The sequence below is a fragment of the Vanessa tameamea genome, chromosome 20 (genome assembly GCF_037043105.1).
Source record: "Vanessa tameamea isolate UH-Manoa-2023 chromosome 20, ilVanTame1 primary haplotype, whole genome shotgun sequence".
In the NCBI taxonomy this organism is placed as follows: Eukaryota; Metazoa; Arthropoda; class Insecta; order Lepidoptera; family Nymphalidae; genus Vanessa; species Vanessa tameamea.
Window position 1 is genome coordinate 6324054 of NC_087328.1, and position 27158 is coordinate 6351211.

The 27158-nt window shown below is 31.5% G+C and overlaps 2 protein-coding genes across 4 annotated transcripts; one reads left to right on the forward strand and one right to left on the reverse strand.

Annotated features, from left to right (window-relative positions):
• Positions 1-25400, reverse strand: LOC113401550 (golgin subfamily A member 5-like). The gene is made up of 9 exons (XM_026641495.2): positions 25275-25400; positions 5779-6195; positions 5542-5700; positions 5208-5418; positions 4297-4572; positions 1980-2172; positions 1008-1286; positions 312-503; positions 1-237 (listed from the first exon to the last, which is right to left on the reverse strand). The coding sequence occupies exons 2-9, from the start codon at positions 6164-6166 to the stop codon at positions 157-159; spliced, it is 1779 nt and encodes a 592-aa protein (XP_026497280.2). The 5' UTR covers positions 6167-6195; positions 25275-25400; the 3' UTR covers positions 1-156.
• Positions 6672-26402, forward strand: LOC113401548 (ralA-binding protein 1). 3 transcript variants are annotated; one of them, XM_026641492.2, is made up of 10 exons: positions 6672-6888; positions 7646-7784; positions 7978-8197; positions 13163-13379; positions 16877-16986; positions 19336-19487; positions 21219-21399; positions 22383-22507; positions 25277-25460; positions 25603-26402. In XM_026641492.2, the coding sequence occupies exons 1-10, from the start codon at positions 6804-6806 to the stop codon at positions 26260-26262; spliced, it is 2073 nt and encodes a 690-aa protein (XP_026497277.1). In that variant the 5' UTR covers positions 6672-6803; the 3' UTR covers positions 26263-26402. The 3 variants fall into 3 exon arrangements, with proteins under 3 accessions (XP_026497277.1, XP_026497278.1, XP_026497279.1); XM_026641493.2 differs by having other exon boundaries at positions 7981-8197; XM_026641494.2 differs by lacking the exons at positions 6672-6888; positions 7646-7784; positions 7978-8197 and adding an exon at positions 12632-12763.
• Positions 26403-27158: the final 756 nt, after the last annotated feature.

Below are 27158 nucleotides of genomic sequence, written 5' to 3' on the forward strand. Positions count from 1 at the left end.
TCAATTCATATAAGTCAGCTTCAAAAGTTACACTTATTTCTTATCGGTGACTGAGAAGCCGGGTATTTCACAATTGCGTGTCAAATTAATTTATTGCTATATTTACACAAGGTACTGTGTGATTTTCGTTTATGTATAGAACACGTTATAATATATTCATAATTTCGTCGGTCTCGGCACGTAGTCCTCTGGCGTGTTCGTGAAGAGCACCGTGAGCACCCACAGATGAAGGCCAATCTGTAATTTTGTAACGTTATTCATTACAATTCTGTATGTAACTTATAACGAAATACGACATCAATATATCTTACCATATAAATCAAAATGAGTAGTCTAAATATTGGAAATCTCTTTATCATAACGCCGATACGTAATGACAGCGCAGAGAGGGGCGATCCGGAATACGTCAGTCTGGAGCGCGTGCGGGCGTCGCCATCTTGTAAGTGCACAACGCTGTGTGAATACTTCGAACGAAGCGAGGCCAAATCTGATCGGTGTTTCGACTGAAATTATAAATAATATTGCTGATAGGTCTGTGGATATATACTAATCTATACTGTCTGTCTGTCTGTTCCTCTTTGACGGTCAAACTACTGAACCGAATTTGATGAAATTTGGAACGAGGCAAGCTTCAACTCCAAGGAAGAAGATAGGCTACTTCTTTATTCCTAGCATCTGACGACTAACTGCTAAAACTACAGCTAAGCCGCTGGTGACAACGTTTATAAAGTAGAGTAATGAATATTATTTTATGCGCTTAACTTTTGATTGCATCTCCAATTCAACCAAAAGTATGAAGCAGCGTGGATGTATCCTTTGTTCAAAAGAGAAAGCCTTAGCCCAACAGAGGGTTATTTACAGTTACTATTAGTATAACAATTTTAGTTTAATTCAATTAACATTATATATTTAAAACAGGTATACAAAATTAAACAACTACTAAAGGCATAACTTGACTTTTAAAAGACGTAAACACGATATATTTTAACGTCACTTTAAGAACATACCTGTAATTTATCCAATTGTATCTTCAGTATATTATTATCAGCCAATAGTGTATCGATCTTGCCTTGTTTCTGTATCAGCATTTGCGTTAAATAATGTATCTTTTCGTTATCGATATCCTTGATGACGTCATAGTCGGCCACGTTCAACGCGCTGGTGTCAGTCATGGGAACAGCGGACGCTGACTCCCTTAGGTTGTTTAATTCCTCTTCTTTATTTTCCAAAGCGACTCGCAGGCTTGCTATAGTTTCCGTAGATTCGATTTGTAACGATTGTAATTCCTGAAAAACGTAATTTAGATAAAAATAAATTAATAACATTTGTATTTTAAATAGATTGATGAGAGCCAAGATGGCCCAGTGGTTAGAACGCGGGCATCTGAACCGATGATTTCGGGTTCAACTCAGGCAAGCACCACTGAATTTTTAAGTGCTTAATTTGTGTTTACAATTCATCTCATGCTCGGCAGTGAAGGAAAACATCGTGAGGAAACCTGCATGTGTCTAATTTCAACGAAATTCTGCCACATGTGTATTCCACCAACCCGCATTGAAGCAGCGTGGTGGAATATGCTCCAAACCTTCTCTTCAAAGGGAGAGGAGGCCTTAGCCCAGCAGTGGGAAATTTACAGACTGCTAATGTAATGTAAAATGTATTTTAAATTATTTGTAGGTAAATATTTATTTAATAAGGTAGTACCAGTGGATGTTTATCAAAGATGCAATGCAAAATCCTTTAAAATACAACTGAAGGTTCATGTTTAATTTACGTTCATTACCCGTCCGTGTTTAGCGCTGACGGATGTCTTTATGAGAAAATCCGAAAAAAAATATAACATTCCAAACCTTCTAACAGGTTTTTGTCCAGCATTAGTACTTATGGTAGTACGATATGACAATTGTAATAGTTTAATTAAATTTTAATACATAACTTAAAAAACATAACAACTTTCTAAATATTTATCCCTATATTACCTTTCCCAAAGTAAGACATTGTACTTCTGCCCTATTTCTAGAACTACGTTCTTCCTTCAACGTATCTCGTAGAGCTGAGACGACACGCTCGGCTGCACTGTGTCTTTGCTCCAGCTGGGTCATGCTCTGTTTCATATCATCGCATTCTTGACGCACACGAGCTATTGATTGTGATAAATCTTCCCTTTCTTCTCTGTAAAGAAAAATAATTAGATTGATTGAGAGCCGAGGATAGAACATAAAAAATAAAGGGTCAAACGTTACCAAATAACTCATGTACTAAATTTGTTGAATATTCAGTTGGAAAGTCAAATTACAGCTGGTTTAAATTACTGGTAGTGCATAATCAAATTATATACCAGCGATAGAACCAAGACTCTCCTCAGGTCTGGATCTTCTCTGGTACTCTATGCTCGACCTCATCCGCAAGCTAAGGTTCGGTCAGGGTCCTTGGAATTGGTACTATAGTCTAGTAGAGCTAAGTTGAACTGTCAATGAGTATGGCATATCATTCGAAGGGCTTACATCCGAGTAGAAAAGCCTTTGAAAGGAGGCCAGGACTTACAAAAAGAGAAAGGGGGCACTCTCAAACCAGAACTGACGACTCGAAGAAGACAACGGGTAACCGTATATGTATTACGATATTAGAGAGCACATAGCCAGTCGGAATCGCGACAATTAAAGCCTTTATCTAGCAGTGGATATTTAAAGGGAATCAGCCTTTTATGTGAAAGATCAATATGATAAAACACGTAACAAAGAGGAGGCAAAGAGGATGCCCACAACGGGAGACATATACAGGATGTTACCATACTATATTATTATGATCATATGTATTTGAACCATTACTTTATTATATGGTTTCAGGACCTAAGCTCTATTATACATAATGTTAAACATCATATAAAGTACCAGTTGTATTTTGGAGGCCATTTATTTTATGCGTTGACAAAGTTATCGTTTATCAGCGTTTAACGAAAGTTTTGTTTGGCTTTTACAAGTACTTTTTAAATCTTCATTTTACAGAACTATATATTAAAAGTAAAGCTACCACCGTTCGAAATGTAGATTATATTGAGAATAACCGGCAAGAAACTCAATAGTTACCTTTTTCCAACATTTTAAATACATTATGTTAGTAAAATAAAATTATATATAATATATCGTCACTGAAAGTCACATGTTGACGCACGTTGAGATTAGGTCCACGCTTTTGTATCATCTATATAATGTCGTATTTAATACAAAAAACAGTCGTATTTAATACAAACTTACTAGTTGTATTAAGAACGGTTTTTAGTAAAGGCAACAATGGCTTAGTGCTGGGAGTTTTTTTCAGAAACGGTTTTAAGAACTAGTTATTTTATAAAGAACGAACGAACTATTTCTTGATTATAGGACATATAGCTTAAAAACGAATGAGACGTCACTCGGCACCGGCGGCCGTCGTTTTGGTACTGCTTCGCGAAACGTTTTCGATCACGTGTAACTGACTAAACACTCGATTTTGATCATCGTAAGAACTACTATTGTATGAATATTAAACCAGTTATTAGAAACTACTTTGGATTTGAAGTAACGAATATGCTACAATTAATCTTATTCCTAAAGAAATACAATACAAATTTGGTTGTAGAAGAATCAATAAAAATTACGAAACAAAAATAAAAAGTTTGCGTAGGCTCCTTATACGCTTATTATTTTTTTATTACAGATTTAGTATTGACTGCTTATTAATATTATTAATCGGGTAATCCTCAGCCGTAATAATTGAAATTACAAATAATTTAAAAATATTTCTTAACTTCTTTTTTTTTTTTAAAGCAAATAAGCACGGAGCGTAACGGAGAATTAATCCAAATAAATTATAAAGTCGACTATTTTCAAAATTATATAATATGTCTCCAGCGTTGAATATACATATTTCAGTAAAGTATCCTAAGTATAATAAGTTCTCGAACCTATGAAAACAAACCGGTTTTTTTTTATAACCGTTTCAAAGAACTGTTTCGTGAATGTAAAAAACTAGTTCGTTTCGTTTTACGTAAAATCAGGAATGACCCAGCACTACAATGGCTCACGCTGATCGTTTGTCAAGCGGTATGCACAAAAAGAAAACGCGCCAATCGGCTTGCTGCGCAATGTATGGGTTAACTTTCATTACGAAATGTAGATTAAAAAAATACATTTGTATAAAGCCAGATAATAAAAATCAGATAATTGTGTAGATTAATAGAAGAGATTATAATTTATAATCAATGTATAAATCAGAATCAAATCAAATAAAAAATGATAAATGATTAGATAAAATACTTACTTTAATGACTCTATCTGTTCCACTAACATTTTTGTATCTTCCGTAGAATTCGATCCCTCACGTAATGACTTAATTTCGTTGTCTTTGGCAAATAGCATATTCTTAACTCTCAATTTGTAAGCTTCCCAATCTTTCTCTAATCGATGACACTCTGCTGACGACTTTTCAATTTCATTTTGTTTTTCAGTAATCATTGTCTGAGCGTGACGTAACTCATTCTCTAATTTATTTTGTGCTGCCTCTTTATTGCTTAATTCCTCAGTGAGTGTTTTAATTCTGAAATATAAGTTATACTTGCTTTATCTTAACATGTAAACTTAACAACAACTTCCTGCCCAATTTGACATTTTACCATTATGTTTTTATTAAGATATTTTCTTAAATATATAATGTAATTAAAAAAATATATATCATCTTAGGTTTAGAATGTAATACATATTTTCCTTAGTATAGACTATTACTATAATAAAATCAAGCAATCATTTTGACAGCTGTAAGGTATAATCAATATCTAAAAAGTGTAGTACTTAAAAGCATACTATTAAAGTCTAATATACATGAAACTAATAGAAAAGATATATAAGCGTGTCTGGGTACATTCTACCCAGTTATCAATTTGACCATGAAACAGCAATACTTTATATGATTGCGTTTAGGTTTGAAGGGTGAGTGTAACTACAGGCACAAGAGATATAACATCTTAATTGCCAAGGTTGGTAGCACATTATGTGATGTATGAAATGGTTCTTCTTATGACCCTAATGTCTATGAGGTTTGGTGACCATCAGGTGAACGATTTGTCTATCTGCTTATTCCAAAAAAAAAAAGAACTTTGCTCTGAATATTATTGATACAATTTACAAAAAAAAAACTATGTGAAAGAAATTTTACCGACATGACAAAACACTTACTTTTCTTCTAACTCAGCATTTTTATATTCCAATGCATGAATACTTGATTCCAGATATTGATTCAGCTCTATGTATTTGCTCTGCATATTGTTCACTTCATTTTCTTGTTGCTTTGTATTATCGGCTTGTGTCACCAATGCATCATTTTCTTCTTTTAACATGTGGTTTAGTTTTTCACTATTTTCATATTTAGTCTGTGTAATTTTCAGTTCTAATAACCAACATTAACCACATAGATATTATGAAAAATAAGATAAGTATAGATAATATAAATAGATATTTCTAATTAAATAGATGAAGATACTTTTTGTAATAATATCAAATAAATGCATACCATCTTCTGTTTTGCTTAATCTGTCGAGCAATTCTGAAACTTCCCTATTCATGACATTAAGTTCATTTTTCAACATTGCATTTTCAATTTCACAATTCTGCATATTATAAGCTATGTTATCATTGTCTATTATTTCTAAATCTGCAGGCAAACTATATCCTGAAAAGAAATAATAAAAATTAAGGTTTTTTTTCCAAAATATATATATATATTAAAGTACAATCTAAGTAAACCTACTTCTATGTCTAAGTCCAAATTGATCCATTACTTTATTGTCATTAAAATCACCAACTACTGTCTTTGGACTGTTATTAAGATTATATTGTGTAGGTTTTCTGGCTGGTGACTTTCTTTTGCTATTTTCTTGAGGTGTTCTAACATTGTCCTGGCTTTGTTTGATTGCAGATCGTGACTGGTGAAATTTTGTTGGGGAACCTGAAGGTCCATAACTAGATCTTGTTTCAGTTACATTTGGATTTCTTTTCGTATTCCTAGAATTCGTTTTCTTCTTTGGAGTCCACGTTTCTTTTATGCCATTATGATTCCGCAGAACTGCACCTGTCTGTTCGTCGAGGTTGTTTAGCAGGCTTTCTGCCTTGCCGGCGAGGTCCGCAAACCATGACATTTAAAGTACTACTGTTTACGTTGATTTACCTATAATGTTAAAATGTTCACACATTATTTTGCTTTTTTTCTTATATTATTTCACTTGTTCAACAATAATAGGTCATAGATTTTGATAAAAAGTATATTGTTTATGTTTTTATTAACAATAATTTTTACATAAGTAATTTCGAATAGTATAGTAATTACCGATCATTAGTAATTTACGCCAAAAATTTCCTAAATTATAAATGAAAATGACACAAAAACAATTTCATTATAATGACACTGACAATGACACGTAAACAAAGTCAGAAACAAAAAAATATTATTTTGTAAATTAATTATGGAAAAAACGCATCTAAATAGTAGTTTATACGTAAAGACTAAGAAAAACACTATAAATTTGTATAGGTTACCAAATTTTCAGAACAGTTTTTAACAAAAATACTTAACATGAGGCTCTATCGTGCCAACTTTTTGCCTTTTCCAAGAGAATATATTTAAAAAAAAGTCATATGAATTTCTGAATTTGACATTTACATGAACAAGAGTGACATTATGATATACAATTAACTAATTAAAGAAATAATTATTAAATATGTGTAATAACGTTATCAATTGAACAAATAAATCAATCTAATAATAAAACAAACATCATGGACTTCGAAAGTCCAGATGTAGAAAAAGATTTTCCAGGCTTATACGCATCAGAAACTGGACGTAAAAGTAATGAAAGTGACTGTAAGTATTATATAAAAACAAAATATTTCTTTCATACCACTACTTAACTTAATTCTTGAAAAAGAACTTCAGATACATTGTAATAGAACTCAATACGTTTACTGAGAGAAATCTATAATACAAAATACAAAACAGTACAACACTCATCAAAATGTTTAATGTTTAATATTATTATAAAACAATTCCCCATCCCCCATCTGTTTGTCTTTATGCGATAAAATGCAAACTACCGAATAGATTTTTATACTGTTTTTACCAATTAGTGTTTCATTAGGGAAGAACAGGCTTATTATTCATTAAGTTTTTGTGTAAATTGGCTGAGGTATAATGATGATTGATGAAGATGTCGGTAAAAATTATGCCGACCAATAGAGATACGTAATTATGATATCATATTTACATATGATATAAATGTTTTATGCAACCCCTTATTCTAGCTGACCTAAGTCGAGACAGGTAGCTAGAGTTTAATAACTAAAAAATTACAAATGACATAAATTAAGCCATATTCATATCTATATGAAATTGCAATAGCTGTATTCTATTGCAATTTCATGAAAAGTATTAGTATAATTATATAGCTTTTCTGTTTTATTACCTACAGTTTTACTAGTACTGCTTAATTCCTATTATTGATTGGTAGGAAATCATGTCATTGTTTTGTACATATAATGTTGCATCTATTAATTATACCACATGACTTTTTTTTTTAAATGAGTCTGATTATATGTTTTTTTTAATCTTGTAAATTATTTAGTCAGTGATGGTGGTGAACATGAAAAACCTAGCAAAAAGGATTTACTAGGACGTCGAAAAGATAAAAAAGAGTCAAAAAAAGATAGAGGTTATGCAGCTCTGGGAGGTGAAAGCTCGCCTGAAGAAGACACCGATACAAAGTGAGTTGCTTCCCTAAATATTGAATATTTGTAAATATTAGTAACTATTGTTAAAATTATTAGTAACAGTATAAAGTAATTTGCTTACTCCTGAATTCCCTTTGTTTGAGATTGGTACAGTGTGTTTTCTTTTATTTGAAACCATTTTTTAAGTATATTTAAAACATTTATATATAAAGTTTATTTTTGTTAGAAGTCCTTCAAAAACAAAGAAGACAAAGTCATTTAAATTCCCAACAAAGAGTAAAGAAAAACGTGAGAAATCCAGGGACAAGGAGAAGGTCTTAGATGATGTGGCCAAACAAAAAGAACTGAGTGAAAAAGAGAAAAAGAAGGAAAAGGAAAGGGAAAAAGAAAGGGAAAGGGAGAAGAAAGAAAAAGAAAAGAGAGAGAAATTAAGAGAGAAGGATAAGGTAATGTATTTTTATCCATATATTCCCAATTCCTAGGCAAATAAGACACCTAAACTGTATAATATTCAAGAGTTGCCTGATTCTTTTGTATAGCAGCTAGTGCATAATTCCTCCTGACTCACTGCACCTAATGCACTGAATTCGAGCCCCTGCATATGTAGATATAAAATTACTGAGTTTGTCAGCCATTGAAAGATAGGCGTGTTACACTCTCATCGCCTGAATCAAATTGATAATGTTAAGCTGACTTTATCTATTCTATCTCAGTTGGTGTAAGGTCTCTGAACAGAAAATGTAGCATTTTGATGTGACCAATGTTGAGCGTCCAAAGTTCAAGAAGTCCTCTATAAACTATATTTTAAAATATTGTAATTTTTCTAACATTATAAATGCGCAAGATGAGGTGGATGGATGTTTCTTACTCAACCAATGGATCTGAATGAATTTGGCACAGATAAATTATAGTCTGAAATAGCACACAGATTACTTTTTTATTTTTGAAAAATATACCCAACAGCTCCAACTATTACCACCAAAGCCCACCATGCCCCAACATCTCGTCACACGAGGGCAAAGCCACAGACTGAAACTAGTTCTTTATATTTATACACATACATCTGCCATAATTATCAATAAAATAATAAAATACCATGTAATTTATTAAACGGAATGTACCATAAATTCTGATACAAAAAACTGGTATCAATAAAACATCTGTAAAATACTCATTTGAAAATAGAATGACAGATGGTAAATTTCATTCAGATGACATGATACTAATATAATTAAAAAGTATGTTCCTTTGTATTCCAAATCTACTAATGTGCTGTGTATCGCTGGCATAATCGTGGCAATTTTGACTTGTTTGATGCCAGGTTATTTCACAGAACCAACAGTGACGGAATATATCTGATGTTTGTATGTCAGAAATAATAATTTAAATAATATATATAATGTTCGCGATCATTTAAGTTTAATTTATTTGTCACAGAGTAATAAAACTATTAACATTCATAATAAACAATAAAATTATATTGCCGATATTTCTTTTAAGTATTATTAAATACGACAGCTGCTATCATCATAATAGTCTTAGTAACAGACCGCAAATATCACACGGCCAAGTAATGGCTTCTTCCCCACTTGAAGAGGAGCTTCTTTAACCTCAAAGCAAGTGCGACTTACGACGAACGGGCCGAAATCGTCACGTAAAGAAAAAGAGTTATATCCCATCCAGGCGACATCTCCTCTTCCTCTCCCTCTCTCTTTCTATTGTAAACGGTTTTATATATTATTGTTTCAATTTATTTTTGTTATTATTTTAATTCACACGGAATTTTTATTTTTTGTCATTGAATTATTCTCAAACATTCGTAATTTGTTTCAATGTTTTTTTATTTATTACTATTACAGTAGAACGCCGTATTATCCCAACGCTGATTAACCGAATCGCCAATTATCCGAATTTGTTCTAAGCGTAATATAAAAAATTAAAACCAAGTAATTTTTGTTGTTTGCTGTTGTAACGGGTTGGAACTGGCTGGAGTCCAGATATATTTCAAGTTTTCTGGTTATAGAACTGTGTTTGTTAAACTTGATAAAGTTTATTATATGTGACAGTTCGTTTTTCTTTATTACCGGTCTATGACCGATTATCCGAATCGACCCCGATCCCAAATAATTAGATAAAGTTTCTGGTAATATATTTATTACAATGCAAGTCCTGCATATTCATGCATACTCTAATGAAGCGCTAATTATTGAAACATTCTCGGTGAGATCTGCTATACTGTAAACGATTGTTATATCGACTTGCAAATGAACTATAACCTCACTGGGTGAGATGGCAGAGAGCTTGAATATATCATATCCTAATACTAGATACCTGTCCTGGCTTGGCTTTAATGCATGATATTTATCAAATATCATAATATAAAATCGTTATCGAACCAAGCTGTCTATTCGCCTCTTCTGAAATTATTCATCTTATTAACAAATATCTTCCTAAATTTCCAAAATTACGGGTCCAATATACAAATAGTTATTTATTCTAATAAGCTTAAATTCGAGTCGAGATGGCCAAGTGGTTAGAACGCGTACATCTTAACCGATGATAGTAGGTACAAAATTAAAACATAGGCAAGTTCCACTGATATTTCATGTGCTTATCATGGTTGACGTTGAAAGATAATATGGTAAGGAAACCTGCATGTGTTTAATTGCAATGAAATGTATTCTATAAAACCGTTCTTCTCAAAGGGATAGAAGGTCCAGTCGTAGGAACTTTAAGCATAAATCTGATAGTATTTGTTTACATTTTTATTAAACATACAAAAACATAACATTATTGTAGATCCATATCGTGTGTGAATACGAAAAAATAAAAAACAAATGAAACTCATAATTATAATAGTAAATGTAGATATAATTAATATGTTCGTAATTCAAATGTTGAACTAAATGTCAAGAGACTTTTCTAATTACTTATTCAGACGAAGTCACTGAAACTTCATTAACATTTATGGTGATTGTAACCATTCAATTCCACTAACAATTCACTACCACCTGTATCTAGGTGCAGCTTATAACTTGGGATGAGTAACCGACTACCAATCTTATAGTCTCTTTCTTTAATGTTTTTTTTTGTTTTGGGTGCGACATTTTTATTTATTTATACAATTGTAGAAGTTTTAATAGGTAAACATTGCGCTTGGTAAGCCCTCACGTGGCGCAATCAATACTAATATTATAAATGCTAAAGTAACTCTTGTCTGTCTGTTACGTTTTCGCGGTTAAACTAATCAACCGAATTTGATGAAATTTTGTTTGAAGCAAATTTTAACCTCAAGGAAGGACTTTTTTCTACGTAACACGCGCGTTAAACCTCAGGCGAAGACTAGTACAATATACTGCAAACAATTGTTTTGTCATATAAAATTAATCATTTCAAATGAAACTATATTCATGAAAATAATATTTAATAGCGATCAATGTGGCATCGTGTTCATTAAATCGTGAGGCTGTCCGCTGCAGTTTACTGATGTATGCATCAGCTTCATTAGTGTCCCGCTCATACATAGGCACAATTATATTACGACCTAAGGCACTACTCTCGTTAGTTAGGTTTAGTTTAAACACACTTTCGAGAATAAATTTGCTTGTCCGAATTCTGGGCATATAATTTTGAATAGTTCGATTTAATGTGAATAAAAGCCTAAATTATATGTTAAAAATAACGACGAAGTACTACGAACATTATTTATTGGAATCCTTTTTTTTTTCTTGGAAACGTTAGTTTATTACGGTGCGTTTGAATTAAATTGCTTTACCGATGGGTACCCTACAGTTTTCATAAACCAATTTTGGTAACATTACTGAATGGATTTATATAACTATAGATACAAAATATTTCAACTAATATTGTATGTATTTATAGTCAGAAAATAGGATTAATGGATCATTGTTATAGATTAACTCAATCCGAGGCTTCGAATCTCAAACGACATATATAAATAAAACCTATATAATATAATATTGAAAAAAAAATATCGAATGGAATAATCGTAATCAAAATTACGAATTTAGAATGCGAACAAATATGAAATTATTTAAATACTGTATTGTAATTTTGTATGATTGCGTAAACAATTGCGTAATGTGTATCTAGTATACGTACCATGAATAGGTCATGTCGGGCATGTCGTGAATTATTATTTTAATATATTTAAAAATAGATGTCGTTGCCGCCATTTCTAAAAGCGAAAAAAAGAAATAACGAATGTTTTCGAACACTAATTAGTAAAAAATGTATGTCAAGTGTTAAACCACCTGCAAAGCTTCATTAAGAACTACTTTTGTTGTGGTATACATAATCTATTAGAGATAAAGGTTCCTAAAACCTACACACTCCAATCATCAACCCACTCACCTGATTCTTCGTAAATAAATTCTAAATTGTGTAATACAATTTACGTCTCAAGAAAACGAAATAGAAAATTTTAATTCTAAAACGGATTTGTAAAAATTTTGAGCAGTTGAAATTCTCATTGACTTTGATATATATTTAAAATTTTGTTGATTGCTCTCGTCTTTTTGGGAATATACGACGTAGAATAAATAGATCATTTCATTTTGAAAGTGACATCTTTTATTTAACTTCATTATTATATATTCTCCTTTATCTCTTAATTTTTAGTTTCTACTTACTATTGGTATACGTTAATATATATATGTTCTGTAAATTTTGGTAGTTTGGGCTAAAATATTGTAAAAATAAATTTCATTTACAACCTGGAGATGCTTTAATCTGTTCGTTTCGTTTTGTAAGATTCGTTTATTATTAAGAATTAAATCAAAAAAGATTGCCTACTAGTTTTAACGAGTTAATATCAACTTATATAAATAATTCGAGTAACAAATTTTATTGCTCATTGCTTCGTCCATAATGTCTACATAATTTCACCGTTGAGTAGGTAGATCCGACCTTGAGCAGACGCTGCTAAGGCATGGCTCATTCAGTTGTGTCGAGACCGCGACATGCATCACCTGCGAAGTGTTTTTAACAAGGTGATCGAATCGATTCCAATTGACAGCGCGTAAAAATACTCGATATGTTATCTCGATAATATCATGTTACTAAAATATTAATAAAAATACGACGTGTTCGTGTAAACAAATCTTATGTGATTTTAACGCGTAAAATGTTCTATATATAAATTTATTCGTTTTTGTACACTTTTTATTAGCGTGATTTAATTTAACAAACAATAACTAAACTCTCTAGCTTATAATATAACGGTTTCTTTTAGTACGCTTTAGTGTTCATTCAAAAATGCATTAGTGAATATTAGAATAAAACAGTAAACAGAATGTCAATATTGTTTGGTTGATACAAAATTATAATCCATCACCAGTGACAGCAGCGACTATAGTGTGCGTCATATTCTAGTTTATTGTTGTTTACAGGAAAAAGAAGAAAAGGCGAAATTCAAACTCGAATCGAAAGAGAAATTAAAAGATGACAAGAAGGAAAAAGTAAAAGATAAAGATAAGGAGAAGGTAAAAGAGAAAGACAAGGAAAAGTTTAAAGAAAAAGATAAAGATAAAAAAGATAAAAAGCTAACGAAGGTGCCGTCCACGGTGACGTCGGGTGTGCCTTTCGAAGAAATATTTACATTGGGAGGTGAGTTATTTATTTATATATATGTTTCCTAGTGAGTTAAAATATCCGATATTAATTTGAAATACTAATAAATATCTCAAGAAGTAGTTATAAGATTCAACGCCTCAATTAGAAGTTTGTTTACATTAAACTCTTACTTTGCAAATGTATCGACTTTTAAATTCGTATTGACTGACTATCAAAGAACAGCGAAAACTCCGGAGTCTAGAAAGCTATTTGTAACATAGGTTTATTTTATAACGTAAACCGCTAACCAATTATTTCTAGAAATTTCGACTTTACGGAAGAAAATCGGTATGAATTTTACCCGTACAAAGTCGGGACTGACGGCTAGGTTAAATCGCAATAAAATCCCAAAAAATGTTTTTAGGTAAACAAGTTATAATACTCTTTAATCTAATGTCAACGCTTGTCCTTGTAGTTCTTGCATATAATTTAACCTTTATTATTAAGACACGTTTGGTGACATGGGTATTTTAGAACTTATCCGAACGACTCAAGAACTGAGCAATAAGGAATTATTTTTCATATTATACCTCCTTATTTATATGATAAATTTGTATGGTACCTAAGGTTCTTCTTATTTGCCCTTAATCCAACCATAAGTCTGCGTATTGTATCTGAATATATTGATAATTATAACTCTAATTGACAACAGTTTTGAGTACCTTTATTTTTAAAGCTATAGGTATAGCTTTTGTTTAATTTTCAATTTGATAAATTGAATCTGATTCCATCTGACTTCGTGTATCCCAGTTACTTAACTTGCTACTTAACATAATTGTTTTCCTTACCTCTACTATAACTAAAGTTTGTGAATTAGTTAAGTAGTTTGTGAATGCTCCCTTATGAACTAAACATTAAATTTTAAAAAAATAATCATCCATCGATATATTGTTGGTAAACGTAACTGCTCTGAACGCAGCTGAATAGATGCGTTACAAAAAAAAAGTGTTAAATGATAATACGTCAGAGAATTATCTGTGCTAATGACAAAACAAAACACTCGCCCAAGGTAAGTGATAAGATGTGACATTAACTTCTTAATTCCGATCGTGCAAACGTTTAATTTTCATTACTCTGTGTAACATTGTAACCATGTATAGCACGAATCCTTTTCTATACGGTTTTGAAATCGGAGGTAAGAAATATTAATGTTATATATTTATTTATTTTTGTTTTGTCTAAAAATATTCCGACAACGTTTTACGAATGATGGAGAAGATACTAGGAGTTACTACAATCGATTTCAAATTTAAATTTTATGTTAATGGCTATTATTTGTGCTAAATGAGTTACGATTATTTCTCCGAATATAACGCAGGGACTACTATGAAGATTGTTTCACAATAAGAGAGAATAAAGTCACTTTTTAAAGTAGATCCGTTTTTATTTTAGCGATAAATATTATTGCTGTTTTTTTTATGATAGTCAAATATGCTTTATAACTATTAATAGTACGAATAATAGTTAAAAATCGCATATAATTTTAATTGGATTTACTTTAATTGCCGGCAAAACTTTAGATACTCGTGTATGTTAACAATTTTATAAATATGAAGTATAAACAAAAAGTTAATTTTGTTTACACATGCCGAGCCGAGCATTAACTTGCCGAGCCGAGATGGTCCAGTGGTTAGAACGCGTGCATCTTAACCGATGATTTCGGGTTCAAACCCAGGCAAGCACCACTGAATTTCATGTGCTTAATTTGTGTTTATAATTCATGCTCAGCGGTGAAGGAAAACATCGTGAGGAAACCTGCATGTGTCTAATTTCAACGAAATTTTGCCACATGTGTATTCCACCAACCCACATTGGAGCAGCGTGGTGGAATATGCTCCAAATCTTCTCCTCAAAGGGAAAGGAGGCCTTAGCCATCTTGTTCCTCCTTCCTTAGTAAATGATGATATTTGAGACAATGCCAAGTGGCAATATTTTCACCGTCACATGAATAAACATTGTGGTGATCAAACTCAAATAAATAGTTTCGGATATATTTTAAGAGTATCTGGCAACACTAACATTGAGTTTCATTAGTCTAAATATATTGTAAAAAATATGTAAACGTAAAAACGTGTAAGTTATATAGTTAGATGTTATTTAGTATTATTATAGTTATATGTCATTTATTAAGTTATGTAATTTTATTTCAATGTGAATGTAAGCCTTTAATTATTAATGTGAAATTTCTATAAGGTGCAATAACTATTTTACGTATCTTTTTGTGCAAGGATTATTAAATTTCAAAATATTAAATGTAAACATTAATATTTAAATAAATACTCTTTTCGAGTTAATTATCTGTACTTTCTTATTAGGTAAGCGCTTCAATTTTGAAACTAAATAAGATGTAGATTTATTATTTTTTAAATAATTTAATAACATTTAACTTTTTTTTTTTAATTGAGACAGCATAGCTTGGAGAGAAGGCTCTCGAATGTTTTTGAATAATATGACATGATTCATAACATGTTTCAGGTTGGATTTTTGTTACTTTGTTTTTGTTTATCGTATTGGACAAATTATTTTTGTATTTAAAATGTAGTAAAGTTACATTGTTTTAAATACAAAGTAATGTGGATAGTTGATTTTCATTCAATATTCGTTTTTATTTTAAATTATTAAAGTTTACATTGCCATAGAGTATACGTTACCAATTTTTTATTATACTTAAAATTAAACATCTAAAAACTGCAAGGTTAATTTATGTTTGGTTTTTGTAATTCTTTTTGCGATACAGTTATACGTATAGGTAACTAAATAAAGAAATGTTATATATTTTTGTGTGTTTATGTCAATATATTCTGCTGCTATCTTTTAAAAATATAAAGAAATTTAATCGCTAAACTATATTCAAACCATGCCAGGAAAAAAAGCCAAATAAACAACATTTGACAGCAAATTGACGCGATATCATTGGTCGAGAGCTTGATTAATCTATGATATTCACTACGGATTTGCGAAAAAATGGCGTTTTAAACGTCGACGATTGTTACCGGAATTATAGAAGTTCTATTAAAGTGGAAATAATTGGTTAAGTGCAATATTATTGTATTATAAATAAAGATGATTTATCAACAAATTGCATGAAATACGTAAATCTAAGGTTTGTTTATCTTTTTTCCTACTTCCATTGGAATAGGCTATACATTTGAACATATATATTGTTGACTTATACATATGTAGGTAAGTCCAGTCTGAGGTCCGATTCCGAGGTGTTCACTTAAAAACCAAATCAGGCGAATTAAATGTTATTAGCCTAACTAATAAGTTTATTTGTCGAGGATTTCTTAATAGCTTCGAGTTTGGTGTATACACTCAATACCGTGCTTCGCAAATTACGTCAAGTGATTGATCCTATGGTCGTGTCGAATTTGGCGCCCCATCAGATTTCGCGAGTAGGCGGAGAGCATCGTCGAGTTCCGCACCTTTTTTATTTCAATTTAAACGTATTATAGGTCAAACCTCATTTATATTGTGTAAAATTGTTACAGTCGCGTTGCCAATATTTGGAGTACCTCTGCAGCAGTCGGTCGAACGATCGCGATGCCACGACGACACTGGACTGCCGCTCGTTATTCGCGACAGTATCGACTTTTTACAGGTAATTTTTAATTAAAACATATACTCAAATGTCATGACTTACCATAGACATTATTTTACAAAGATTATAGGTAACTGTTCTTCACAAAGAACATCCTACCATTAATTGAACTAGGATGTATCTCTACATGTAATTACTAGTAACACTGACACATTCTTACACTTCAACTGAACACATTGCAAACTTCACAGCAACGCTAAATATTGATTTTTAAATGTGGAATAACTAATGAGTGGTACCTACCCAGCTACTATAATTTGAAAACCAAAAAAATCTATGGCAGTATGTTATTTTTTAAGGCAACGAAGCTATTTTTACTTTTAACTCATTTAGACTTATCAGGTGCTAAATATTTTTGATATGAGCACTGTGAACGTGTATAGCAGAACAGTGAACCTTTTAAATTTAAATTACTTCAAAATCATTCCAACTATATTATTTTTCTTAACTGTTAATTATCCACAGAAATGTTATCCGTAACTTCCTTGTCGTCTTTCAATTGAGTTAATTGAGTTCTGTAAATTTTGTGTGAATGATTTTATTTCTAGACAGGGTCACAGTCGAAATTTCTAGATTACAGTTTTAATGATTAATATTATTAATAATGCACAATATTAGAGTGTCTTGTTGGTCTGCTTATACGGTTGAAGATACCGAGTCTTGGATTCAAATCTTTTCTCGGGTCACTGAAAATTATTAAGTTTTGCAGCCAAGAAACCGTATATTCTGCGCCTGAGCATTATAAGATTTCCTGCTAAGTCGAGACATCATCATCATAATTAAACCTGAAACTAACAAAGCAAAAATATATTCTGGTGATTTTTGAGACAAATTAACTAATATGTCTTCTTTTGTAACTAACTGTACAATGCGTCGTATGTTGTATTGTCAGTAAAGTAAGTCGACCGTTGCTTACAGCAATTGCGTCCTAGTAAATACATATGTATGTATTAGTTAACAAAATATAACGCTTAACGACAAGTCAATAAGGATTCGAATTATTAAAAAAAATTTAAAACATATCTTTCTAATATTATATAGGCACAGCAACAATTACTCAAAGTAGTCACGGCTCCGATTTTGATAATAATATCGTTAGAATAAAAAAAAACACACATTCGCTAGTGTCGCTTATAAGGATCATATTCTAAAAAGTAATGACACATAGCAAACCTATTCAGAGTTGGTCGAAATACTGGCAACTTTTTTTTTTTCAAGTCATACCTCTAACAACTTTATGTTCCAATTTCAATTTTTTTATTCTCTTCGCGGTTGAAGGAATTTACATTAGGCACATTAATTACATAATTTTACTTCATGAATGATATAAATGTACTTGAATGTAATAAATGAAGAATAAGATGTTAAGTTAATAATAATAATACAGTAACAGACTGTAAATGTCCCACTGATGGGCTAAGGCCTCCTCTTGTTGCGGATGATAGAGCTAAATCAACCACGCTAATCCAGAGTGAATACACACGTGGCAGATTTTCATCCGACCCCTGTAGGTTACCTCGTGATGTTTTCCTTCGCCACAAGCAAATGAATCATAAACTTGTTTTATTTGTCATTACGTTCATGAAAATTCAGTTGTTGTTTTTTGCGTTTGACCCCGGAATTTTCGATTCGTGTTCGTCGTATATTTCAAATTTTTAAGCATATAGTTTAATACTGATTACATTATTTAAAAAATATGATAACTATACATAACATATTACTTTCCTTTTTTTTTTCAATGTGTTACTATTTGCTAAAGTAAAATAAAAATAACCGTCTGAAATAATCCAATATTAAACAACGTTAACGAGATCAACTAATACTTGGATTCCATACTAATGTTCCAATCAAATTCCACAAAAAAGTGTATTTGCATACTTATTTAATTCGATTAGTCGTGTTACGTTCAGCTACAGTAAATCCTCATTAATTGAGTTTAGTTTTTTTTTAATAAGTATTTCATTTCGATATTATAATGTCTGTAACAAGAGGATATTAAAACAATATTGAACTTATTTTTAATAGACGTTTACGTCATGTTTATATATTAATTATTAATTATTCACGTATCACTCCCGTCAGGTAGATTTTACAGGCTGCACTTTTACATGATGCACATGTCATGTATCCATCAACATATATTACCGCCAAACAGCATTACTTAGTACTTGTGTGATTTAAGGGCGTTTGCCAGTGTAACTACAGGCACAAAGGACATAAAATTTAGTTCCCAAGATTGTTAAGGTGTCCTTACGAAAAATATATTTACTAAAATACATACAATTTTAATTTTATCGACTAAATATTATGTAATATCTAAATGTAAAAAGCGATTCTGGATTATTTCAGGCACATGGCTTAAAGTCGAATCAGATATATCGGACTGAGCCAGACAAGATAAAACTTCAGCAGCTACGCAAACTTTTCACGGACAGAGGGCCAACGTTCCCGTATCACTGGGATGTGCCGGTCGCTTGCGCAATGCTTAAGAGTTTCATCAGGTAACGTATTTTCCTGTACATTTATAAGGTTACCAATCAATCTGTTACACTGATGCAATAATTTATTCATAATACGTAATTCATTATTATTATTTATGCATCATAGTTACACACGTTCGCTTGTTCTCCTTCACGTTCACCGCGCACGTGACCCTCATGCATTAAGTCAAAACTTCGCGAAAAATCAAAAATGCTAATATTGTTCTGTGTCCGTTCAACCTCCCCGATCTCTATAAGTCATTGAAAAGGACTGCTCTAACGACATTTAAAATTATAAAATATTTAAACTAGATAGTTGAAAAAGGATCATGATGTCTGGTTATAAATATTTTTGTTATAATTATCAAAAAAAAATGAAGTAAAAAATACTCCTTTCAAAGGTAAATTAAAAAATATATTACTTTTATTTAGAAAGAAACTAACTATGTATTTATAGCGTTCCCATTATTTGATTGATATGATTTGAAAAATAAAAACTGGCATACTCAGTTCCATTTTAATACAACCAGTTTCAATTTAGTTGTCCAAAAAAGAACGTCAAACGTCATACGCTAAAATCGACTGCAACGGTTAATCATTGTTTTCTCGTGCTTTTTAATAAATTTTGATGGAAGAAGAAAAAAGAAAATTATTATACCGAATCAGTTCAGAATAATAATGATTATACATTCAAATATTGAACGTTTTTAAAAGTGCAATAATATTAATAAATATTGGACAACGTCACATACATTACTCTGATCCCAATGTAAGTAGCTAAAGCACTTGTGTTATGGAAAATCAGAAGTAACGACAATACAAACATAGAAAAATAATGAACTTTTTCTAAACCGGTGTACACACTACTCGACCACGGAGGTCTTCTATTAAAATAATATTGCTTAATTTGTTTAATTTTTTAAAGCGTCCTTGTCGTTCTTGTTCCTAATTCGAAAATATTTGTGCTGAAAACCATTATATGTTTTTTTTTTTAATATAATGAAAAATACAACATACTATTTAACATGTTTTAATTTTTCTATATTATTTTGTTTTTATTGTTGTATTTTTGATGTTTGCAAATCACGTCTTAGGTTCTTTGACTGACGTTCGTTAGAAAGAAAGTCATTGACCGACAAAATATATACGGATGACTGTAACACGGCAACGACGGTTTCAGACGAGCAGACTCAACCTCTTTCTTTTATTCTCTCCTAACAATACTATTGTTTTTGCGTACATAACATAACGCTATATAAAAACTGTAAAATTCGTAAAATATTCTTTTGACTTATGTTTTGTCCACGTCCACGTGAACATTTTTTTAACTTAACCAAACGAATGAAATCAATCAAATCAAAATATACATTATTCAAGTAGGTTTATACAAACACTTTTGAATCGTCATTTAACAAACTGTTTAAAGTGAAGCCACCACCGGTTTAGAATGTAGATTCTACCGAGAAGAACCGGCGAAAAACTCAGTAGTTACTCTTTTCCAACATTTAAAATCCTACTTATAATAAAATAAAATATATATAATATATCCTGCCCGAAATTCAACAAGAATTAGCTCCATGCTTTTTATCATCTATTTAATCTTGTGTTCAACAATATACTTAACAATAATCTTAATCCAGAAATTTAGCACGGACTGTTTTTCTAATTGCAATTCATAAATAATTACAGTAATTCCTTGAATTTTATTATGAATAAATTATCTGGTTTTAAAAAATTGACTCAACATTTCAGCGAGTTACCCGATTCGATACTCACACAAGAGCTACACGGTCAGTTCGAGCAAGCCACGGCGATCGCGGAACCTCAACGAGAAGCTACAATGATAACGCTTATAAGCAAGTTGCCAGCCTGCAATCACAGCCTACTGGGCTGGCTCATGCGACACTTCGAGAATGTTGTCGCCAATGAACAGGTTAGTTGGATACTACAGGACTCGATGATCAAGACTTTTTAGTATTTTTTTTTTTAGAATTACATTAGTGCTGGTGTCATAACAAGTAATTATTTTATATAAGATTTTAAATTAACATGGTTATTTTTATATATTTAGAGCTCCACCAAATAAAAATAAAAAACATGGTAAATATCCCGTTTTAGATACTGTTAGATACTGTAGGTAATTATTTTGTCGTTATATGATGACCTAGATTATGAGATACTTTGAAAATAATGTCGATAGTTAATATGTTATTTGTCTATAAGGTTCAGATAATTAATTTTTGACTTACCGTAATATATTTTTTTTCATTTTATTTAATACAAGCAAAGCGTCGGCAATACTATGTACTAAAATCATCTAAACGCGCTGCATCTTCTGATATAAGTTTTATATGTATTAGGTTAGTGATTGCCAGTTGGGGAACTCAAAACCACACCATCACCGTCCATAGACACCAGTCAGAAATATTAAACATTTCTTACATCGCTTATCGCCACTGACTTTGGAAACTAGGGTGTTATGTCCCTTGTGCTTGTAGTTACACTGGCTTACTCACCTTTCAAAGCGGTAAACAACAATACCGAGTATTATTGTTTGGTTTGGTACCTATCCTAACGGGCTCGCACAAAGCCCTACCACTAAGTGAAAATGACATGTAATGTTTAAATATCTACTTGATGGTAGGGCTTTGTGCAAGTCCGTCTGGGTAGGTACCACCCACTCATCAAATACTCTACCGCCAAACATTAGTACTCAGTATTATTGTGATCTGGTTTGAAGGGTGAGAGAGCCAGGGTTTCTACAGGGGACATAACATCTTAGTTCCCAAGGTTGTTGGTACATTGGCAGACGACAAGCAAATGGGCCACTTGATGGTAAAATCTAGTGGCCATAAAAAAGTTGGCTTAAGTTAATATACAAAGTAATTATTTCATATTTATTCAATCTATTCTCAGACGAATCACGCGAACATCCAAACAATAGCAACGGCAATGGGTCCAGCTCTAAACATGTCGTTGAATTTGCTCACATACTTCATCTCTAAAGCGGACAAACTGTTCCCAGATGTTCGTCTCACCAAGTAAGTAAAACAAAAGACGGAAAGTAAATTTCTAAAGGCTAAGTCTTCTTGAGGATAAGACTTGTAGCTTATTGCAAGATACCACTCTACGCTCATATAAACATAAATCCACTTAGCACTTCTAGTTAGTCATCAACAACCTAATCTCTATTAGTAGGGAGTTTTACTTATAAATCGAATATTTTAACTTTAAATCAATATTAAATGAATGCAGTCTTTATGTTGATTGTTTTACTTTTACATGTATACTCTATTCCAATGGGAATAGGAAAGAACGGAAACAAACCGTACTTTTCAATATCACGAGTGTTTTGTTGATAAGTCCGCTTTATGATTTACTACAAACAGTTCTTGATTAATATATCTTCACTTTTAATATAACAATATTTTACTTAACTACGTAAATCCACTTAAATTTGACTTCCAAAGTAACGAAAACAGTTATGCCGACATTCAAAACGTCATTTTTCGATGAACGAACAATTAAAATGGAGGCCTCACTAAGGATGTTCGCTAAACGAATGGAGAATTAATAAATTTATACAGATAAAAAATATATTATTTTAGTTTTAACATACAGCTTAGATTTTTTTAAAAATATATATTGATTTAATTGGTTATAATATGGATTATAATATAATATAGATATATAATATAGAAAGTTACATATTGTTCGATAAAAATAATATTATTTTATATAGTAAGGTACAGACAAAAAATTTAAAAGAATTAATTCATTTTATAGAAATAAAAAATCTTAAAATATAGATCAGTTCTATGCAAAGCAACACTTAATTTATAGTTTTGAAAATAATACAAAAGTAAGATATTATTCGGAATTATCAAAAGTTTTTTTCTTACGACCTGGCTTTGTTTAAGCGAACTGTAATTGTAACCGATTTAGTATTTACGACCTTTTGCTTTTGCCTACTGACTTTTGATTTGCCATCAACACGGCCTACGCTGATTGAACATTACTTTTTCGGTTTGAAGATTGAGATAAGATGTTATTTTTATTTACATTTTGTTTTTTAAAAAAAAATTAATGGTTAGAAATGTATTTCAAGGTCAAAGTCGTTTTAGATATAAGATAAAGTAAGAGTTTATTTGAAAGATATATAAAATTTTATTTATTCAAAACCTTAGTATTATACAATACGTCATATGTCTTGAAAATGCCACTTCATTATTGAAACATACAATGTTTCTTTTTATTAATGATGGAATAAAAATCTATTCATATAAATAAAATTGTTAATGTGTTTCTATGACTTATCACTGAAAATAACTGCCTCTTTATAAGTTAATAAGGCTATTTGCGAAATACCACGATCCAAATCAAAACTAACGACCTTATTTTTTATTTAAGCCTAAAAATACTGCTATCTAAAAATTTGAATATGTGCCTTTCTTGCTATTTATATAAAATTTATTTAAAAAATTACGTAGAACCAATAAAGTATTACGTTCCTTAGCACTCTTTACCCATTCACTCAATAATTTTCTCCTCACAAGTGTAAATAAAATGTCATGTCAATTCAAGGTCAAAGTTGTTTATTTATATTTTCTCCTATTTCCATTGAAATAGAGTATATATATTTTTAATTTGCGTTATCTTTTATTACTCTCAAAACAAATGTTCAGGTATCAGCTTCATATTTAAGGTGTAAGGATGTATGCATGTACAAACTTTTTGTATTTTCACCTTTGTTTTCGTAGTAAGCAGTTTACTACTACTTAATATTTTAATTATCACGTAGTATTTGCTTTCAAATGATTTTACATTATCTGTGGACATTTTATAGTTGTATATGTTTTTAAGAATGACCAATCTAAAAATCGCTAGCAAACCTAATAAATAAATAAAAATAAAACTACTTCAACGTGCTTTGGGGGGAACACCTGTGTCAAATTTTATCCGATAAATGCAGGTTTCTTTTGGCCGTTGTTCATATACGTTTGAGAACAAAGAGAGATATAACTGAAACACAACATAGCAAATAAATAATATATATAACGAAGGGAATATCCATCGTATATATTTTCGGAAACGCGGCGAAGTCGGACGTAGGTGGGCTCAACGTGTCCTTAAAAAATAACAATCCTTGGCAACCGTCAGCTGTCAACCACCCCAGTGTGGCCCACCGTCGTATCCGAATACATCCAAATCGATTAGGATTTCACGTTCCGCTTTCCAATCTCCGACATATATAAATATATAGTAGGTATGAGTACGGGGAATTGCGCCATCTGATGGTAAGTGGTCACCGCTCGACCATTGTCTATAGACCATGTTGCGGTAAGAAATATTAACCATTCCTCGCTTACGTCACCAACCGTCTCTATTTATATCTTTATAAAATAAATATTTTTTATAATTACGAGATAATGTAATATTCTAAAATTTTCTAATTACATCGTTATCTCATTAATGATAGGAACAATATCAACATTACAAATATTATTTATTTTGTAAACACATATATTTCTTAATTAGGTACTTACAAAATTATTGTCTTACATAATATTACAGATTACAAATGAACTATAACTATACACTTATAAATATAAGTATTCAATTCTCTATTTACATCAAATTCTGTAATAAATAATATACCATACATTAAACCTAACCAAAATAATGTATAATTGTCTCAAAAAATCCACAAACCATTCGAAGATTTTTGGAAATCATGCCATTACGTTTATGTATGTTGATATGTCTGTATTTTTATTTACTGTGAATAGTTAAAGTAAAGTTCGTTACAGATACGTGCCTCCCCTATTATCGATCCCGGCGGACTTTCCCGAGACTGCGAATGAGATAAGTGAGGAGCTCCGCAAACAAGAGTCGCTTCTGAGTCAGATACATGCGGAAATGCACGCCGGCTTCATCACCAATGCGAGGGATCAGCAACTATGGGAAGCGCAACGGATCGTCACACAGTTGAAGGTGATATTTGACTTAAATTACTTGGAATATCTTGATAATGGGCCATTATTTTTTCCAATTTTAAAGAAGTTTTTTAATCTAAACATGACAAATAATTCGTTTCTTTTTATAAGAAATATCAAAGGTAACATTATTTTTACAGAGGAAACTCCGGTCGGTTCAAAAATCTGTTGAACCGAATACGGCGCCTATCCAACAAGTTTCAGTAGACGAGAAACAAGAAGACGAACCAACACGGCGAAACTCACAACCAAGTGAAGTAGTGGTTACAGAAACAGAAATAAAAACACCACAGACAATCGGTGAACCTTTCCCAGAAACAAAAGAATCCCCAAACACATCCGACCCAACATTCCCAGTAGAATTCGAAGATAATTTTGACTTCAAACCGGCTGAAACAAAAGAAACGACGGAAACGGACGTGATTGCGGAACGAGTTATTGAAAAGCCGAAATTCACAGAGAAGGAATTAAAAGTGTTAAGATTGCAATTGGAGAATGCCGAGTATTTGCAACTGAAATCGCTTCTTCAAGCAAAAATCAACTCTGAGCAGTTCGAAATCGTCAAACTTAGGAGTCATGTTGCCTTGAAAAATAAACAAGAGGGTATCGTCACGAGTAACAAGGAGAATAAAGAAAACTACACGCCAGAAGAACAAGAACTGAGACAGAAATTAATAAAGGAAAATGCTCTCTTGGAGCAGAAAAGACTGAATCTTGTCAACCAGATATTCCAAGAGAGGGTTGCCTGCATACAGCTAAAAATTGAATTAGCGATGAAAGAAATAATGTCCAAATCATAAATTATAATTTATATTTATTTATTCTAGAATAAGATTAGTTATGTATATCAATTAGAAAACGTTTTTGTCTATTCCAAAACTGTAACTTCGATGTTATATGACATATAAGCGCACTGATATAATAAATATGTTATAACATAGTTATGGATTTTATTGATATTTCCTTTTACAATTTTTTTTTTTTAAATTTAATTAGTATTTTTGCTGTCCCTGCTCTAATGTCAATTATCTCACGCACACTAACACATATCGTAAGCAACTCACTCATACTAATGAACGCCTGATTGATATTTTGTCATAAAATCAGTAAACGTTGTGCGATAGTAACGGTAAAGCTAAATGTTGGTCCACATTCTCGGAGTTATTGAATGTATCTGTAGCGAAAAGGAATTTGTCTTCGTATTTTAGCGTTAAGATAAAACATACTATAATATAGCTCTCTTATTACTTTGTCTCCTCATCCTCTGAATTTGATGAATTAACTCCACATTTTATAGATTTAATAATGTTTGAAATTACGAGACCTTGGTTTTCGTTATGAACACCGATGCTAGAATAACGGTAAAAACTTTCGTATAATAAAAAACCTTTCCTAAGATTCCAAACAAGGAGCAGCAGCGTCATCGAAAGTGCAGAGGAAGTTGTTAGGCCGGAAAAAAGCTACAAACACAGATGCTTGAATTAAGATTGAATTTTTGATTTAACTAAATTACAGTTAATATGAACTTGGCTTATTATCACTAAAGTTATTGCATTGTTTAACAACTAATTACTTACAATGTTATTACTACTACAGAGTATTCCGATATACCCTACTCTAACATAGCCTTTTGCCGTACTGTCAACTAATAAAATCAAAGACAATGAGATTTAGACATAGACAATTTTACTACTTT

Excerpts from the sequence above, each read along its gene's own strand:
- LOC113401550 (XM_026641495.2), bottom strand. The coding sequence starts at position 6,166 with ATGTCATGGTTTGCGGACCTCGCCGGCAAGGCAGAAAGCCTGCTAAAC. Across the intron at positions 4,573-5,207 it reads AATGCTGAGTTAGAAGAAAA|AATTAAAACACTCACTGAGG; the intron begins GTAAGTGTTTTG and ends CTTATATTTCAG. Across the intron at positions 238-311 it reads TACTCATTTTGATTTATATG|ATTGGCCTTCATCTGTGGGT; the intron begins GTAAGATATATT and ends ACAAAATTACAG.
- LOC113401548 (XM_026641492.2), top strand. The coding sequence starts at position 6,804 with ATGGACTTCGAAAGTCCAGATGTAGAAAAAGATTTTCCAGGCTTATAC. Across the intron at positions 19,488-21,218 it reads ATGCTTAAGAGTTTCATCAG|CGAGTTACCCGATTCGATAC; the intron begins GTAACGTATTTT and ends TCAACATTTCAG. Across the intron at positions 21,400-22,382 it reads ATGTTGTCGCCAATGAACAG|ACGAATCACGCGAACATCCA; the intron begins GTTAGTTGGATA and ends ATCTATTCTCAG.